Below are 16,754 nucleotides of genomic sequence, written 5' to 3' on the forward strand. Positions count from 1 at the left end.
ACACAAGAAAATAACATAAAAATTCCAAAATCAGAAACTCAAGAATATAACATGAAAATTCCAAAATCAGAAATACAAAAATATAACATGAAAATTCTAAAATTGGAAAAAAATCACGATCACCGGAGAATAACACATTGAAAATTTGTATAACACATAAACTATCCTCCCATGCTTATTGACCCCAAGTACATTCATACTCTCCAAAACAAATTAAACCCAAACCTCACAATACTCTATTAGAAGAGTAGAAGAAAAGTCAAATACAAGCTTAAATTGTGTTTGACTGGGACAAGGAACATCATAAATTTAGAGTCCATTATGTAGTTACTAACACTCATCCCTTAATTATCCTAAACGATAAGAGACTTTTTAAGACATTTTAAGACATGTTATTTTCATCGCTACACTTTTATCAATTAGAAATAGAGTTTGAAAACACTTATATAACACAGCTATTCCCTTGGAATCAATTTTATTGAATTGAGTAAGTGCTGTTGTAACAGCTTCAAATGCTCCGGTCAATCCAAAACTTTTTCTTGCTAATACAGAATTCTTGCTTTCGCATCAAGCAGTGGCAAGGGAGAAAGCACACCTTTCTATTTTGGTTCTTTCATTTCGTAAGATTCCTGAGTTTCAGAGGAAACATTGAACATATTTTGAAACCAAACACATTTCCACGTATGGTTGCATCAGAGTTGCATTGCACCACAGAAAACAAAGGTCAGAGAATACTAATTATTTTTAGCAAATGGTTGACATTTATTATTATTCTTTTATATACTTATCTTCAGAATTTGTATATATCCTTTAAATAAACTAATTACAGAAAATGTTCATAGCCTGCAACTTTGGTTCTTGAGAATGATATGTGCCTAACATTCTTCAGCTTACATTTTGTCAACAAAGTTTCACGATAAATGATCGGAAGGAGGAAGAGAAAAAAGTTAGAAATTATTAAAAAAATAGGAGTTGAAGTAAAAGAGATTTGAATAATTAATTATGTCTCACTAAAGAATTTGTAATTTCGTCTTTGTAAAAGTTATATAAAAAAAATTAATTTTATTCTTATAAAAGTTACATGAGATTTTTTCAATTGTTTCATGAAAAAAATTACATATAATTAAATGTTTTCGGTGATATTTGAACAGGAGTGACTCAATGGTTTGAGACACCTAAAACAAACTTAAAAAAATGAGATATTTTATTTAAAATTTATTTTTCAAGTTTTTTATGCAAAATTATTTATTAAATTGTCATAATTAATTTTATTTAACATTTCTTTCTCCATAAATAATAGGATTAATTCGTTTAATTTTTCTTGAGATATTTTTGATCTTAAATTAATTTTTATTATCTTTAGCTTTGAGAAACTCCTTTGAGTGAATCAACTGACACTAAAATTATTAACATTATTCTATAAGTTATATATGTATTTGGAAAAGAATCTATTCTTTTTATATATAATTAAGAATGTCAATTGGTTTATTATTTTCCAAACCTATAATTTCCTTTAAGATATTTAATTTTTAAAATAAATCAAATCCATTAATACCCAACAAATTATCATGTTTTAAAAAAAAATTCAAGGTTTAAGCGTTTTTCCTTCAAAAGTGTATAATCTAGTGACTTTAATTTTTTAACACTAAATAAAAAATGACAAAATATCTTCCCACATTTTAAACTGTTCAAATTCATTTGTAGTTCCTTTTTGTGATGCAATTAAAGACTCAATTCTTCTATTTTTTTGGATTTTTGAATAGTTTGATTCAAATTTTCTAATTGACATATCTATATATTTTTATATGAAATAAAAAATTATAAGTTATAGAACACTGCTAAAGATATATAAAATGAATGAATTAAAACAATAAAACATGGTTCTGGTTGTCAAGAAAATAAACTCGATAGTAAACTTGTAGTATCTTGAAGTCTCGAGTTTTTTTTTTTTTCGTTCTCAAGTCTTAACTTTTTCACAAACATGCAGAGTTGTTTATTTTAAGATTAATCATTAATAAAAGTAATTAAAATTTTTGCTCTTCTGACCTAGATATTAAGTCTTTTTTTTTCCTAAACTTAAATTATCTTTCTATATAAAACTCAACTTTGAATTATGCTCCAATTAATCTATTATCCATCAAAAGATTAAACCATAATCTAAATATAGTTGTGTAGAAAATTCAGTTCGTCAAGATATATGCAACAAAGAAAACAAAACTCTTGAAACCTATAAATCGAAAAGTACCGGAAAACAAAACTGGACAAAAGAAACACATTTCTAATTCTAATACAAATCTAAAGCAGAATAAGAATAACAACAACAACACAAATAGAAAGAAACAACATACTAACTAGAAATGATGATGAAAAAACTGATACACACGGACAACATGAGATTCAAGAGATTTAAGGAATGTAATATGCCAAAACCCTAAAAAAAAGACTCTTATAAGAGAAGAAAGTTAGGAGAGACAAAAGAAGTAGTCACATAGAGATAAAAGATAAAAGAAGAAAATAGAATCCAAATTGATTATAAGAGAATAAAGATAGCTAATTGTTCTCTTTCTTGTAAATAAAATTATAATTTACTTAAAAAATGTTTTAACTCATTAATTATTATTTTTATTACAAATAAAAATTAACACACACTAATAATAATTGAATTAAATTTTATTTCCAAACATAAATATATAATTAATTTAATAGAGCTAGTAATAAAATAATTTTTTGAGGCCTTTTTTATTTTAAACATGATTTTATAATTAGTTTAATAAAAGTATATTAATTAGTACTAAAAAAAATTTTGAGACCTTTTTTTCTTAAATATGATTTTAAAATTAATTTAATAGAGAAATATTAGTAGTTAAAAAAAAAGTTGAGGTCTTTTTTTTTCTGAAATCTAAAATGAGTGTTTTACTTACTTTATCGTTGAACTGACCTTGATATGAAACATGTTAAACTTTATTGTGGTGTTCTTTTATTTGTACTCTTATGTGGAACGCGTTTCTAAAAGAAAAAAAAATAGTTTCCTATTACGTGGTTTTTAATCAAGGAATCAAAGCGTGATTCTAAGTAAGGGAGGACAAATGAGCAATCTGGTTAACCAAATAGAATATATTAATTAGTACTAAAAAATTTGTTGAGACCTTTTTTTCTTAAATATGATTTTAAAATTAATTTAATAGAGAAATATTAGTAGTTAAAAAAAATTTGAGGTCTTTTTTTTTTCTGAGATCTAAAATGAGTGTTTTATTTACTTTATCGTTGAATTGACCTTGATATGAAACATGGTTTTTAATCAACGAATCAAAGTGTTACCCTTTGTGCCTTGAGAAGGATGCATGGTGGGATCTGACTTAATTGGTGTTGCAACATCGACTAGGTTTCCACCTTCAACATCCACAAGTTGCCAACAGTAGGGAGATATAGCACCAATAAGACCTGAACTCAACCACATAAGGAATTGACACCATTCTCAACCAAAAACCTTAAGACAATGAGTTTATGTTTATCCTTATATAGTGCTTTACTTCTTCATTTCTAGCCAATGTGGGACTTAAAATCACACTTGGATTCCTAACAATCTCCCACTCAAGGGTGAGTCCCTTCAACCACATTGGTACACTCCCCCTCCAATGGAAGCATTCCCAACCACCACTTGCCTGAGTCGGTTTTAACCATTGGCTCTGATACCACTTGTTAGGTCTATAGAGGGGTATCACTAGGGAGATACAAAACCAATGAGACCCGAGTTCAACCACATAAGAAATTGACACCACTCCTAACCCAAAACCTTAAGACAATGGGTTTATGGGTCTTTATCCTTATATAGTGTTCTACTTTCTCATTTCTAGCCAATATGAGACTTAGATTCATACTTAGTTCCTAACAAATTTTTTATTTATGTGGTGTACTTTTCTTAGTAGAATACTATAATGGACAAGCTTTTACTTTATTACAGGTTTTGGTGTGATTAGTTGTCTGAAGAAGCGACATTGTGTGCTATGCATGCGACATTTGCAGAAAACGAAAAATCGCTTGCTGAGGACACGCTTTCCTCAGTGAAGTTGTGAGCTTTATGGACAAAATCTTTTTTTTTTTTTTTTTGATTTGGAAGACATATATGCTATCAACCGACTTGTAGAACAAAGTCGTGGCCAACGACGATGACTTTAAAGTTTTAATTTTTCAGTTGAAAACCCTTGGCCAATGAGGATGACTTTAAATTTTTAATTTTCAGTTGAAAATCATAAACTGGGAACACATTTTCAGTCCGGAAGTCGTGATCAAAGGATACGACTTCTTCTTTCTTTTATTTTCCTTTTAAAAATAAAGATTTATCCATGGAATATTTTGTTTTTTTTAAGGAATTAAAGGGAGAAAAGTATACTGAGTGGAGTTAGAATATGAAATGAATAAATTTTGTAATTTTTTTTGGGTAAGAAATATAGAAAACAATAATTACTTTTGTAAGTAATTATATGGTTTCTTTAAATAATAATACTTAGATCAAACTTAAATTATATTATTATTTAAGTAATTATATTGTTCATTTGAATAATAGTCCCGACTTTCATGCTAAAAAATATGTTCTCAATTCATGGTTTTCAATTAGAAATTAAAAAAAAAAAATTGTTTTCGTTAGCCACATTTTCATTCTATAAATCAAGTTCACAATACACGACGACGAACAAAATAAAATGAAATTTGCGCATAAAGCCCAAGACTTCACTTAGGGAAGCATATCCTTGGGTCACAACTTTCTATTTTTTGCAAATATCGCATTCATAGCACACGACCTCTATTATGATTATTATGAAGTTATTTTCTCACACCACGACTTACATCAAGACATGTAATAAAATAAAAAAATTTATTATGGTATTTTATCTAAGAAATACCTCACATAGGGAAAAAAATGTTGATGTGAAAGTTGTCGATAACGAGTCTAAGGTATAAGATACTGAGAACCAATGAGAAGAGAAGACGGTCATAATTGATAATTTCGTGTAAGTTATCAATAACAAGAGTCATGCAAGTAAACGTGTTGATGTGTTGGGTGTTTGTATTAGAACACAAAAGAAGAAGGGATGGTGTAAGGAATATGAGGAACATTGTATTGTTATCGTCTACACATTGTTTCGAGATGAGTGTGAAAGTCTTGACGTAGAATTTGACTAAGTCAAGTTTCGTCGTGAAGTTACTATCTTCAAACATGTGAAACTTTTGGTGAAGAAAAAAATATGTTGTTCTTAAGTGGTACATCAAAGTATCTAAATGAGTAATACAAGAAAGGAAAAAGTAGAAAATTTACTTAAAAAAAAAAAGTACTTAAATATGACAAGTGTTACTTCATATAAGTATTTAGTATGCAAAGTAAAGTTAATAATTATGTACGAGAGAGGTTATAATTTTATTCTTATAAAAGTTAAAGTTACACCAATGGACTTACAATGTAATCCTTGTAAAAATTAAATGATAGAGTAGTATCCAGTCAGAAAAGCCAAATATATGATTTTCTATTGGTGATTCTCATTGTTACGTTACAAGATGAACTCCTCCATTTTGAAGGCATATATGAAAAATACTTTGATCCAAAAGAAGAAATTTGACAAGAATGAGAAGTCTTCAATTCAACCAAAAAAGAAACCCCTTGACAAAAACATCTATCTTTGAATAAAACATATATCATTCATAACCCAATTTTTGTACTAAATATCATATCATCCTACATCAAATACTCTATTCTCTTCTCCCTTTCTCTCCCTGTCTCTCTTATTATTGATAGGACACTTGTTACTTTGATACTATACTTTTTTTTATTATTATTATTTGATACTAACCCTCTCGTTATTATTCCAACTTTGCAGAATAATCAGAATTAGTACTATTTGTTCATTTAGCAACAACGTCTTGTCATGCGAACAACTATTTAACGAACGTGAATATTGAATGGTGCTAGCGCCAGCTACTGATTCTAGCACTTATGCTTTCGAATTTCTTTCTCTAATTAGCTCCAATGGTTCATTCTATCACCCCACTTGAAAGAAAAGAATATGATTCATTTCTAAAGAAATTACATACCCCATTTTCCTACTTCATTATAAACCCCTCTATATATATATTCCATGTTTCAAACCATTTTGCCATCGACCAAACCAATCAAGAAACCTCACACTCCTACCTTCTCGTACATCATGCCACCCACCATTTATAACTTTAAGTCTTTTAGGTCTTCAGGCTCATTCAACTATTCAACACCAAAAAAAGACTCCGATTCCAATATCCTTACTTTTCACACAACGGATAAATGGAACGCTCATTTTAAAGCTGTCAAAGAAACTAATAAGCTGGTATGTTTGTGTTTATGCTCTTTAAATCATGCTTTAATTACTCTTTTAGTTTCGATTTTCGTTTAAAAATAATAAATTCAAACTCACAACCTTTCCTATCGATTTGTTTATCTATTTTTTTTTTTATTTTTTTTTGGTGTAGATGGTACTTGATTTCACAGCTACATGGTGTAAACCTTGCAAACTCATGGACCCAGTTGTGGAAGAGTTTGCTGCAAAATACACAGATGCTGAGTTCATCAAGATTGATGTGGAGGAGTTAAACGTGTGTCACTCACTCATTGATTCCCCCTTTACTTTATATAATATCTAAATGTTGTTCTTTTTGAGACAATTGATTGAGAACTGATTTATGTTCATGGTATGAATGATAACAGGAAGTGTCTCAAGCACTCCAGGTTTACCGATTGCCGACATTCATACTCGTCAAGAAAGGGAAAGTTGCTGATAGAGTGGAGGGGGTGATGAAGGAGGAGCTGAAGAGGTCGATTGAGAATCACACAAAATAATAATCAATGATTATGCACTGTAATAAACTCAGCACCACATTCTGCCATCACCATTTCAAGGAGAAAACAAAACTATCAACAACTGAGTTTGAAATAAGCTGGTTTTATCAGAAGCTATTTATTCTTTTATCATTACAAGTGTTTTCAATGTACTATGTTGTATGTAATTGCCTATATTTAACATACAAGGCATCTATTAACATATATCAATGTTATCCTCTTCTTTTGTGTTATTTGACTCTCCTCATCAAAATCCTCTGCCACTAACATTTTATTGTTCGACAACTAATATAGTTCTCTCTCTCACAGGGAAAAAAAAAACAGAGAAATAATACTCTAATTGTCACCTTAAGAAAAGGTTCTACAAGATAGAAGGCAAATTTTGAAAGAGAAATGAAGGGGCCAAAATGAATGGACATTGATATGCTAAAGATTCTAACTAAAATAAAGAAATATCCTTAGACAAGTCAATTTCAAACCAAACGTATCAATAGTAAACAAGACATATGTGTCACTTTTATAGACATCAAGCCTCATTCAACCACCACATCCAAGATACTGTCTATTTTGAAATTTGAAACTCCTATTTTGAAATTTGAAACTCCGTCACAATTTTGTTTTTAAAAGACATTCTGAAGAATTGTAGGAGAAAGAAGTATTTAAACTGTCTAAACCTCGACTTCTAAATAATATAAGTGTACCGGAACAATTTCTTTATCAGAGTAAAAATACCTCAAAAGTGTAAAAGTATGGATATACACTTGTTTCCAAAGCTACATATATGATACAAAATATCAACTATACTGGGTTTATTTGTCATATGCACAGACTTCCTATAGATCGGTGGAGTTACATAAGAATTTACAGTGTAGTTATTTCTTTCTTTGTTAAAGGAAAGTTACAAGTTAAGTTACAACCATTAGTCTCAAAATATCAGTTTAGTGATCAACATCACCAAGAAGAATCCTTCTTAGATCACTCTTTTGTTGTGTGGCCAGCCTTGATGGAAACATAACATCAAACTTGATTCTGAGGTTCCCTTTCTTGCCAGGTTCCTTTGAGATTGGCATGCCTTCATTTGGGACCACAAGCTCAAAGCCTGGTCTCACAATATCAGTCACTTGGATTGTGAGATCTCTTCCATCCAAGGTAGTCAAGTTAATAGTTTTTCCTATGAGAGCCTCTACAAGTAATATCTTCTGGATCACTACAAGATCATTTCCATCCCTCTTGAAAATATCATGAGGTCTCTCATCCAACACAAAAATTAGATCAGTTGCAGCTCCTCCTGGTTCTTGGTTTCCTTTCCCAGGAAAAGTGATTTTTGTACCCTTTTTCCAACCAGGTTTAATATCTATCTTCAAGATTTCTTCTACACACTTTGGCACTCTGCCAAAACAAAACAGGGCTCCTAATGAAAGTGAAATGAGGAAGAAAAAAAGTACATAGAATGCTTCAAATTATACGTTGGTAAAAATCAGATGCAAATAGCCAACTTCAACAGTAAATAAGTCTGATATATTGAAACAAACCAATCAAACACAGACTGCTTGGTTTTTCTAAAATTTCAATTCTAGTTAAAAACAACACCAAAACGCAAGAAACTGCATGTGAGTAATGTCCTCCAAAATACCTTACACTACTCTAATTAAGGTAATGTAAAACCAAATCATGGATCATAATATATAAAATGGATACAAACATCATTTGAAAGTCAGTTTTAAAATATTGAATTCGAAAGAGAATACAAGGGAGATAGTTAGTGAATTACCCGAATTCATCAGGAACAGTCCTTGAGACCTTCAACTTCTTCTTGCAACCCTTGTAAAGCTCCATAAGGGTGCAAGCCAAGGTGCTTTCAACCACCCCTGCTTCCTTCATAATCCTATAACCTTGTTCTTTGGTGAAGCGTTGAGAGTTAAGGGGATAGTGACCGTATAGATCGTAGATCTGGCGCTTCTTGGGGTCACTGAGCACATCGTAGGCCTCAGCAACCTGCTTGAACTTGGCTTCAGACTCTTCCTTCCTAAGAGGGTCTTCAAGGTTCTTATCAGGGTGCCATTTCATGGCCAAACTCCTATAAGCCCTTTTCACCTCTTCATCAGTGGCATCACGTTTCACCTTCAGTATCTTGTAGTAGTCACCAGCACCCATGTCAACCCAACACGAACAAAAACTGAGTTCTCCGTAAAAATCAGTGCTTTTTTAGGGGGAGAAATTTTCTATGCTTTTGTAAATGACCTTGTTTAAGTATCTGCAAAAGGGTAGGTAAGTATTAGAGAAAATCACGGTTTTTGAAAGAGATTTAAGAGTATATAAACACTGAAACAGAGTGATGACAAGTAACAGCAACAGCACCCGACGCGTACTTTCAATCGTTGAACTTTCGTTTTCTGTTATCTATTTTATCCTTTTGAATTATATGATTGGGAGATAGTTGTTTGTTGTTGCATGTGCAGCAAAATGCGTCAATTACACGGAATAATGTTATTGGAGGGAATAACAGTAATAATAGATAATGGCAAGTCAAATTGAAATCTTGGTTGAGTGTGAAGCTAAAATTGTTACAGAAACACAATACTGATATGAATTACTTTTAAGTATTGAAGGTTTTGCTTTTATTGCATGGAAGCTTCTCTGAAATATCTAGGCTAGACTTTAAGCGTTCAATGAATGAAGTATAGTAACAGTTATCACTAAGACTAGACCTGCTTTTATTTAAAGCAAATATATTATTAATCTTAAATTTTAAACATTTTCTGAGAACAGGTAAATCTCATTATTAAGCCATTCAGTTTATTAACTGAGACATTTTTATTAAAAAATATATTAACATATTAAAGTGTGTGTATGTGCATATGTAGAGAGAGGTTTTCTAATATTACAGAGAATTGAGTGAATTATATAAAGTGTTTACAAAGTTTAAATTTTGCAACTATGAGTTTTCTGATATGAATTGTAAATTGTTGAGTCGGCGGAGAGTAGGGTACACGCTTTACTTTAGAATTTCTTTTCTTATTGACTTGGTTTTCCACTTTTTTGTAGTAGTAATTTTTAAGATACGTATTTTTCAAGCAATGATATTGAATATAAAATACTCCTCTATGTTTCAGTTTTGAACACACTGTAAATATAACCAACCATGAGTAATATAAGATGTTTAAAGGGGGTGGACATAAAAAATAGCAGAATGAAAGTATGTTATAAATTAATTTTTATTTATAATTAATTATTATTTTATATATTAAAATAATTAGTTATTTAAAAAATGGTATGAATGTTTTCTAAATAATGGAACACGCACACGCTATCACAATTAACCAGCGCCGTCCATCCATATAACACGCATGTAAACATTTAATAGCGCGCGTTCATGTTAATATTTGTATCACTGAATTCTTTCCGTGTGATTTCGTAAAGGAAAATTATCTTTTGACAAACAAAATTTTTGACAAAGTTAACAAATTTCTAAAAATAGAATTAAAGTTGATTAATTTTTTATTTTTTAATTAAAATAAAATAATAAAATAATATTATTTTACCTAAATAGGAAAGTTTGTCAAAACTTTGTAAAAAATATTTGTTAACCTATCATAGCCCTTTGGTAAAGGTCTTTTCTTTTTTCCATTATTAAGGAAATTTTCAAAGAAAATAATTAATCTATAAATATAACAGGCGAGGAACTTGGAAAATTTGCTCCCTATCATACAAAAAATGAAAAAAACAAAAACAAAAACAAAAATCAAAATTTTTCCAAAAGAGAAGGAAAAAAAAGTAAAATGACTCTTTGACTAAACGACACGTGATTATGCCTCAATAAGAGGCGTGACTAATCTACCAAATAATTTGTGTCTCGCCTTCAAAAAATAAACATATACATTTTCTCACACAACCTTTTTCCGGTTTCTTAATTATTTTTTTTTAATTACTCATTTTATCCTTATTTTTGTCAAAAAGTATTAAATTGGTCTTCCAATTTCTTTTTTTCAATTTGGTTATTTTAAAAAAAATGATTTAATTTAGTTCTGTCAATTTTGACCAAATGGTGTTAAAGTCAATACGTATCAATTTGTGATTTTTTTTGAATTTTTTAAATTTTCTTTTACATATATTACTACAGAGTTGTATCACGTGTCAAAATGATTCAATTTGGTTCCTATATTTGTGTTTAGTTTCAATTTAGTCTCAACTTTTGTAAAAGTTGAGCAATATTGTCCCTCCTTAGATTGAGACTCAATTTACTTTTTGTATAAATCCTATGGTGATATTCTTACTAAAATTAATATTTTTATTAAATATTTATATATATATATATATATATATAAATTAACTTTAAATTGTATACTAAACTTTAAACTTTGGTTTTGTTTTGAACTTGAAATTTAGTTTCTAAATTTATATGTGACAAGTTATTTAATTTTTAATCTTTACTAAATTTGTAATATATAGTACACTTGATACTTTTATATATGACGACAAAATGGTTAGTTATTGAAATTATATTTGAAGTTTAACTTTGTTTAATAATAAAACAAAAAACAAAAAGTTTGTTTAAAAGTATTTCGACAAATATTTAATAAAAGTGTCAATTTTAGTAAGAATATTAGCATAAGATTTATACAAAAAGTAAATTAAGTCTCAATTTAAAAAGGGACAATCTTGCTTCATTTTTATACAAATTTGGACTAAATTAAACCTAAAAATAAATATATGGACAAAATTGGATCATATTGACACGTAGCATAACTGTGAAGTGACATATGTATAAAAAAAATAAGAAAAAATAAAACAAATAAAAAAAAAACCATAAATTGACACGTGACATTGACTCTAATACTATTTGGTCAAAATTGATGACGATGACCAAATTGAATCATTTTTACGAAAATAAAGACCAAATTGAAAAAAAAAAAGAACTGAAGGACCAATTTAACACTTCTTGACAAAAACAAGGACCAAAAGAATAATTTCACCCTTCTTCTTTCATTCTCCGGTGTTAATGCTTTCTTAAAGATATTTAATCATACAAAGGACTAAGAAGAACAAACGAAACTAAATTGGCCTATTGAAAACTTTAATCCAAACCACCAAATTTAGACACCAATTCATAGACAATAATCCTATTTTACCTCTTCTAGTAATTTGATGACCAATTTGACACTTCTTAACAAAAACAAGGACCAAAAGAATAATTTAACCCTTCTACTTTCATTCGCTAGTGTCAATGTTTTCTTAAAGATATTTAATCATATAAAGGACTTAGAAGAACAAACCAAACTAAATTAGCCTATTGAAAACTTTAATCCAAACCACCAAATTTAGACACCAATTCATAGACAATAATCCTACTTTACCTCCTCTAGTAATATGATACTAATCAAGAATATTCATGAAAAGATTTTAAAATTATTTTTAATACATCAATTGCATTATTTTCTTTACAAGTAAATTTTTCAAATATCATATACTATTGATGTTAAATGAAAAAAAAAAGTAAAAATATTTTTAGAAACAAAATATATTTTTTGTGAAAAAAAAGGAATCTTTGATATATTTGCAAATAGTTTTATGAACAAAGTTTTTATTCGTTAATACTAGTTGTTAAATTTGTTATAAAAAATAGTGAAAAATATGATGTAATATACATAATGATAGAAAATATGAGATGAAAAAGAGAACAAAACGCTAGAAGGAGGCTTGAACCTCCGACCTTGTGGTTAAGGGCCACATGCTCTAACCAACTGAGCTATTCCAGCTTACATAAAAGTTATTTCAAACTTCCATGATCGCAATCCATCGTAGACTTCATTGGTGTCCTTTTAAGTTTCACTCTTGCGACTATACTCTTTTTTTTTATAGTTGAGACTAAGACATCGTGTGAATGTCTTTAAGCTCCCAACTTTCGTTATTAATTAAAATATTCTTGGCAAATGATTTTGCAATTGTTCTTTATAAAATCAAGAATTTCACCTATGACTATGAAATATGAATGCCCTTAATTGTCCCTGTTAATTATTACTTTGATCCTGAATGCTAACACGATAGCATTAGAATCATGTAGTTTTACTCTATGCTAATGTATTTAAAGTGTAAGTTTTCTTTAAGCACTCTAGTTTCTTCAAAGTAACAACACCTAAGGCACGATCTAGCCGTTTAAGGCTAAGAGTGCATCTCTAACAGAAGGGATTAGTGGATTAATGCACACCCAAGGTCCAACTATGAACTTTTTAACTACAACAACTTAAATATATGTTATTGGAGTTGGGATTTTTGTAGTTGTTGGCACCAAACTTTCCTGATCCTCGTTAAGGGATTTCAATTTTACTCATTCCAATTACTACTGTAAGACCCGAGAAAATTAATTAATTAATTAATTAATAAATGCGGGTAGAACACGCCTTTATGACATTAATTGCGGTTTAATGTGGTGTGGAAAAGTACTAGCTCAAATGGTTGAGAGTACTTGGTTTGTGTGAGTGGACTTGGTTTCGAGTCTTAAGTATGTTAATTATGTGTGATTATTTTGTTATTAATTTTTAAGAATATGTATGAGTAGGTGGTTGGTATTGTAAACTTATGATTGATTGTGTATATCACCAAATGTGGTTTGGCATAGTGGGTATGCTTTGTTATTGTGGGTGGAAGGTCATAAGTTCAAACCTTGGTAGACAGAACTTAACCTTTATTTTTACTAAACTTGGATGGGAGTGAATGTGGAAGGGTAAAGAACCTAGCAGAATACCCTAAGCCCAAACTCATTTTATTTTTAATACCCACCCTAAAGGCACCTATAAAAGTCAAAATTAATAATCCAGGTTAGGGGAGCTGAACTTGAAATTGTATGCTTTAGGTCGTACTTGATTTGGGTATAGCCTGTGTTTGATGAGTTTCATGTTGAATGAGATGAATTTCGGGGTTTATGGGTTGGGTACTGTTGTAATGGAATTTTTGACTCAAATGTATGAATATAATGGGATTATGCTTTGGATATGATTTATCTGTGTGTACTTGGCGTTTTGGGAACCAAAGGTAATCTAAAAATTATGCATATGTGTTGTTGAAATACTAGTACACAAAACTGGTGTGAATTGGGATACAAACTGGTGTTTGGTGTGTTGATGTTGTGTGCGTATTAGTGTAAGACAAGCCAGGCTCGCCTAGGCGAGATTAGCAGGGACGCAAACCCTGTTGCTGTATGAGCGTCTCGCTCAGGCGACGAGGATTGGGTTTGAGCGACACGTACACTCGCTCAGGCGAGATGATTTTTGCCTAAGCGAGATAGTGTTGAAGTTGCGCGTGTTGAGCGCGACTTCTCGTCTAGGCGAGGGTTAATGGGTTTTGAGCGAACCAAGAACTCGCCCAGGCGAGATGACCTCGCCTAAGCGAGATGTCGTGACTATGTGTGATGTTTTGTTTGCGTTTTAGCTCAGGCGAGTTGGAGATGGGTGTTTGGGCGAGTGATGACCTCGCCTAGGCGAGAGTATCTCGCCTAAGCGAGATAATGTGGTGTGGTTTCTGTTTTAAGCTCGTCCAGGCGAGTTGGGTTAGCCCAGGCGAGGTTGAGAGCTTAGTTTGGGCGAAGAGTCCCTAATTTAAGCAAGTTTATGTTATTTACTATGTTTCTACGTGCTTGTGGGTGTGTTTGGTTGTTATACCATGGTTGGATTGCATATGCATGTGTTGTGGTGTGTGGGCTTGAAGGACTAAGTCCATTAGGGGTCTGGGATGTGCTCGGTTGTTAGACACATGATGGGCATGGAACTGGTTAAGTTCCCGTCGGCTACTATTGGGCGAGGAGTCCTTAGTATGGTGATTGCATGTGTCGGGCGCACGATGGGCAAGGAACTGTGATGTTCCCGTCGGCTACTATTGGGCGAGGAGTCCATAGTATGGTGATTGCGTGCGTGTCAGGGTCCAAGTATAAGACTTGGATGTTTATACTACAGGCGAGGAGTCTGTAGGGCAGGACTATGAGCGGGATAGGCTCATAGAGTTGGACCACGAATGAGTTAGTTTCGTGGGAGCACAGGGAAGTCCCAAGACCTAGTTCATACATATGACTCATGAAGGACTATGAGGTCATGGTTGGGTGATTTGGAAATTATGAGTTTGTACTTATATTGTTTTGGGTGGGAAAGCATATTTATTTCACTTATATCTGTTTATGTTTTATTGTGCATAGCTCACCCTATCTGTGTGTGTATGACGATGATCGGATAATTTGTTATCCGGGAGCAGATGATGTGACAGGTGAGCCAGGAGCTGCTTAGAGACGGAGAGCATGGGCTACTTGGGATTTTGAAAGAAACTCTACTGTTTTGTTTTTGATGTAAATATTTTCTATGTTAAATTTTAATATCATTTGTAAATAACGCTATGGTACTTTCGGATTATGTATGGTACTAATTATGATTTTAAATTTCCCGCGTTTTTGGGAAATAGTTATAATTAATGTGGTATTTATTTTAATTGGAAAACTTATTTATTTAAAATAAGTAATATTTCTTAGGGATGTTACAACTACACTTAATGAGTCTAGTACTGTTATTTTTATCAATACCTTCTTGTGTTAGGATTTGGTAATTTGCACACCTACTACCTGTCTTGGATGTGGTAGTTGTTTCACAGGCTCCCTTTTCAGAGTTGAACCCTAATTTATTGTCACTTATCACCACCATGGTAGGCCATTATCCTATCATTGAAAGTTGATAAGGCATAAATTTGAAGGATGCGTTGCCGACACAAGACTCATGTGATCCAACATGTTATCATGAATAATCAAAGCAGTATGTAAAGCCTACCTAAATCTTTTTATCTAATAAGTGCATTCCTTAAAAAAATTCAAGGTTTGTTGCATGTATTAGCTATAGAATTATTATGATTATTCAAGTAGTGAATGCCATCAAATAAACTATATCTTATTTAATGAGTCACTCGTTGTTTCAAATTTTGAATTAGTACATAGTTACACATTCATGACTTAGTCTTTGAGACAAGAATATCATTATTAGCAAGATTAACTAGGTAGCATTCGTAACTGACAACCAAACACTCCCCACACCATAGGTTCTGAAGAACAATTTGCACATTATGCATCAAGGACATGCATCAAGGACAATGTGTCATTCATGGTACAAAACTAATAGTATCCCCTACTTTCAATCGTGCACTTGACACAAGTTGTGAACAACACTTTCGCACACCATTAGCATGCGTCAAGGGCAAAGGCTCATTGTGGTATGCAAATCCTCCCCCGCTTTTGACTATGCACTTGATACAGGTTGTGAACAATAATGTCGCTCATTATGCATCAAGAGCAAGGTCTCATTCATGGTACATAATTGGTTTTTAGGAGTCACTGAACTCGAGTTAGTTTGATGAACTACATTCGAAAGGATTGTCCCAACATGTGTGCCACAACGCTGGTGCTTTGCACTACTAAGATGGACCATGTGCATGACTTCAGGATCCTCCAACACCTCATATGAGAGGCCTAGACAAGTACAATTTGAACTAGCCACATAAATATTATTTAATAAGTAGGCAATAAAAGGGTTAACCAAGCATGATCAACCAAGACACCAAATGGGAACAAAAGGAGTGTTTGTTCATTTGATGTGCAAGGCATGGAGGCAACCAACAAGAATATCCTCATCATAATTCGCATCCTCTCACGTTCACAAAACACCACATCACAAGATGGTTCACCCCTCACCTACCATTGGAAAGTATCCAAATAGAAACATCAAGTGACGCAATGCTCACATCGCTAGGTATGGAATGAAAAAATTTGAAAAAATGGTCACTTTATCTAACCGCTTACCAAAGTTGGGAATGACTCAAGACATTTGTATACAAGTGCATGCTGTTGGGGTGCCTCTCCAACCAATCT

The 16,754-nt window shown here is 31.7% G+C and overlaps 2 protein-coding genes and 1 non-coding gene across 3 annotated transcripts; 1 reads left to right on the forward strand and 2 right to left on the reverse strand.

Annotated features, from left to right (window-relative positions):
- The first annotated feature begins 6,080 nt into the window (after nucleotides 1–6,080).
- On the forward strand, nucleotides 6,081–7,085 carry LOC114173543 (thioredoxin H3-like). The gene is made up of 3 exons (XM_028058012.1): nucleotides 6,081–6,353; nucleotides 6,496–6,618; nucleotides 6,731–7,085. The coding sequence occupies exons 1-3, from the start codon at nucleotides 6,129–6,131 to the stop codon at nucleotides 6,860–6,862; spliced, it is 480 nt and encodes a 159-aa protein (XP_027913813.1). The 5' UTR covers nucleotides 6,081–6,128; the 3' UTR covers nucleotides 6,863–7,085.
- Nucleotides 7,086–7,542: 457 nt separating this feature from the next.
- Nucleotides 7,543–9,223, reverse strand: LOC114173542 (dnaJ homolog subfamily B member 4-like). Its single transcript, XM_028058011.1, has 2 exons — nucleotides 8,634–9,223; nucleotides 7,543–8,251 (listed from the first exon to the last, which is right to left on the reverse strand). Exons 1-2 carry the CDS (start codon nucleotides 9,014–9,016, stop codon nucleotides 7,801–7,803), a joined length of 834 nt encoding a protein of 277 aa, XP_027913812.1. The 5' UTR covers nucleotides 9,017–9,223; the 3' UTR covers nucleotides 7,543–7,800.
- A 3,322-nt stretch (nucleotides 9,224–12,545) lies between these two features.
- Nucleotides 12,546–12,618, reverse strand: TRNAK-CUU. The gene has a single exon. It is a non-coding gene; the product is annotated as a tRNA-Lys (tRNA).
- Between the last annotated feature and the right edge of the window lie 4,136 nt (nucleotides 12,619–16,754).

This window comes from Vigna unguiculata, chromosome 2 (assembly GCF_004118075.2).
Source record: "Vigna unguiculata cultivar IT97K-499-35 chromosome 2, ASM411807v1, whole genome shotgun sequence".
In the NCBI taxonomy this organism is placed as follows: Eukaryota; Viridiplantae; Streptophyta; class Magnoliopsida; order Fabales; family Fabaceae; genus Vigna; species Vigna unguiculata.